This window comes from Kryptolebias marmoratus, linkage group LG17, assembly GCF_001649575.2.
Source record: "Kryptolebias marmoratus isolate JLee-2015 linkage group LG17, ASM164957v2, whole genome shotgun sequence".
NCBI lineage: Eukaryota > Metazoa > Chordata > Actinopteri > Cyprinodontiformes > Rivulidae > Kryptolebias > Kryptolebias marmoratus.
This window is the reverse complement of record NC_051446.1, coordinates 26,775,032-26,777,038: the sequence shown is the minus strand read 5'-3', so window position 1 is coordinate 26,777,038 and position 2,007 is coordinate 26,775,032. Positions and strand designations below refer to the sequence as shown.

Below are 2,007 nucleotides of genomic sequence, written 5' to 3'. Positions count from 1 at the left end.
TCTGTGGGGCCTGTGGGGGTCTCTGGTCCTCTGTGGTCCTCTGTGGGGTCTGTGGGGCCTGTGGGGGTCTCTGGTCCTCTGTGGGGCCTGTGGGGCCTGTGGGGTCTGTGGGGCCTGTGGGGGTCTTCGGTCCCGGCGGTGGGAGGTGGGTCTGGTCTGTTTGGTCCCTGTTGGTGGCACTGACCCGTTTCATTGGGTTTAATAAAGTGGACCGTGCCAAACGGGCCCCACATGCTCCAGACCTGCAGAACCCCGGGCCCCCCTCCTTCCTGGCCCGGGGGCCAGAAGGACTCCATCGTCCTCCATGTGTGTCCCGGCTTGGAGCCAAGTTGGTTTCTGGAACGGGCCCGGCTCAGCCCGGCACAGTTCTGGCACTGAGTGGTGCTGCTGGATCCAGGTCCTGTCAGTCCTGCAGGATTTCTCTGCAGGAAGCGTTTTTAATTAACGTTCAGCTGAGGTTCACCAGAACCAGAACCAGAACCTGCAGAGGTCCTGAAACCCATGGAAACCAGAATCATCAGATTAACTTTTATTAAAGAAAACCTGTTTCTACAGGAAGTGACGTCACCAACAGCCCATAAAACTGAAGTTCAGGGTTAGTTTAAAAACCTAAATAAGAAGAATTAAGGAGGATAAAAATAAAACTCAGATAACTTTAGTTTATTTAGTATTTCTTACAGCAAACATTTCTTCTAAGAACCTCTGAAGGAAGCATTTCTGCAGTTTGGTTGGAGGTCTCAGAGCTGGTGGTGGGTCCAGTCCTCCGCCCCTCCTGGACCCGGTCCACGGACCCACTCAGACGCTTCTAATCCGTTTTTGATGAACCCTTAATGGACCTCCTGCGGGGACTTTGCTTCTGTTCATTAAGCAGCACACGACCCTCTCCACGCCCCCGGAGCACGCAGTGCGCGTGCCCGTGGATCTGCTCCATAAATCCACCTCAGAAACTTCTCCAGCTCTGAGGAAGAGGAGGAAGAAGAGGAAGAGGAGCGATGCCGCCGCGCAAAAGCCTGTTTGCGTCCTTCATCTCTGTGGCCCCTGAAGAAGCTGCGGGCCCCCCGGCGGCCCCTGGGGGCCCCGCGGCGCCCACGGACATCCGCGGTAGGCTGCAGCGGAGCGGCGCGCAGGACCACCCCGAGGCAGACCGCTCCAGAGACGGCAGAGACTCCTGCGGGCCCCCGTGCGCCCTGGTGGAGCTCCGGCTGGGGGCCCCCGGCGGCGCGCTGCACTACCTGCAGCCGGACAGGTGCGCCCTGGAGCATGCGCAGAGACGGCGGCGGCTGGCCGCCAACGCCCGCGAGAGGAGGAGGATGCTGGGCCTGAACGTGGCCTTCGACCGGCTCCGGAGCGTCATCCCGAACCTGGAGAGCGACAAGAAGCTGTCCAAGTCCGAGACCCTGCAGATGGCCCAGATCTACATCAGCACCCTGAGCGAGCTGCTGCAGGACGGCCCGGGAGCAGCTCCGGAACCGGAGCGAGCCGCGCGGGGGCCCGGTACCGCTGCGGGCCCGGAGGGGCAGGTCCGAGGCCCCGAGAGAACCAGATGAGCAGAACCGGGACTTTAAGGGACTCCAACTTTTGAAAAGGTCTTGTTTTCTGTTAAAAAATGTTTTAAAAGACTTTCAGGTAAAAACTTTCTGCTTCAAATCGAGTTTTATTTTTGTTATTTTTATATTTTTATACATAAAAACCTTTAAATGTTTGTAAAAATTAAATCTGTTTGTTTGTGAATAGAAAATAAAACTCTTGTGCAACAATTTCTAATAAATTGTTCTTTTCTCCAGAGAATAAAGAGTCCAGGATTTACTGAAAGTAAGAATTTTTATTATTTTAAAATTATTTACACGTAACCAAAGACACAGGCTGGAAATCAGTACAAAGATGGTTTCCTGTCCATCTGTCCCGAACAAAAACAACAACAACAACAACTGGGAGGAAAAAGGCTTCAAAAAGGAAAAATAGAATCAGAAAAGTAGAGTCTAGCATCTAAAATGACCCCCCCCCCAC

The 2,007-nt window shown here is 54.0% G+C and overlaps 2 protein-coding genes across 2 annotated transcripts in view; one reads left to right on the top strand and one right to left on the bottom strand.

Moving 5' to 3' along the window:
* The window catches only part of ankfn1 (ankyrin repeat and fibronectin type III domain containing 1), a 22,367-nt gene extending 22,071 nt beyond the window's left edge, over window positions 1-296 (bottom strand). Inside the window, exon 1 of the mRNA XM_037980944.1 lies at window positions 243-296. Coding sequence (XP_037836872.1) covers window positions 243-296 — 54 coding nt within the window. The remainder of the gene's footprint in view (window positions 1-242) is intronic.
* Window positions 297-770: 474 nt separating this feature from the next.
* On the top strand, window positions 771-1,746 carry atoh1c (atonal bHLH transcription factor 1c). Its single transcript, XM_025002494.2, has one exon. The coding sequence runs from the start codon at window positions 993-995 to the stop codon at window positions 1,545-1,547; it is 555 nt and encodes a 184-aa protein (XP_024858262.1). The 5' UTR covers window positions 771-992; the 3' UTR covers window positions 1,548-1,746.
* Window positions 1,747-2,007: the final 261 nt, after the last annotated feature.

What these genes read in the sequence shown, in the direction of transcription:
- atoh1c (XM_025002494.2), top strand. Translation starts at nt 993, where the DNA reads ATGCCGCCGCGCAAAAGCCTGTTTGCGTCCTTCATCTCTGTGGCCCCT.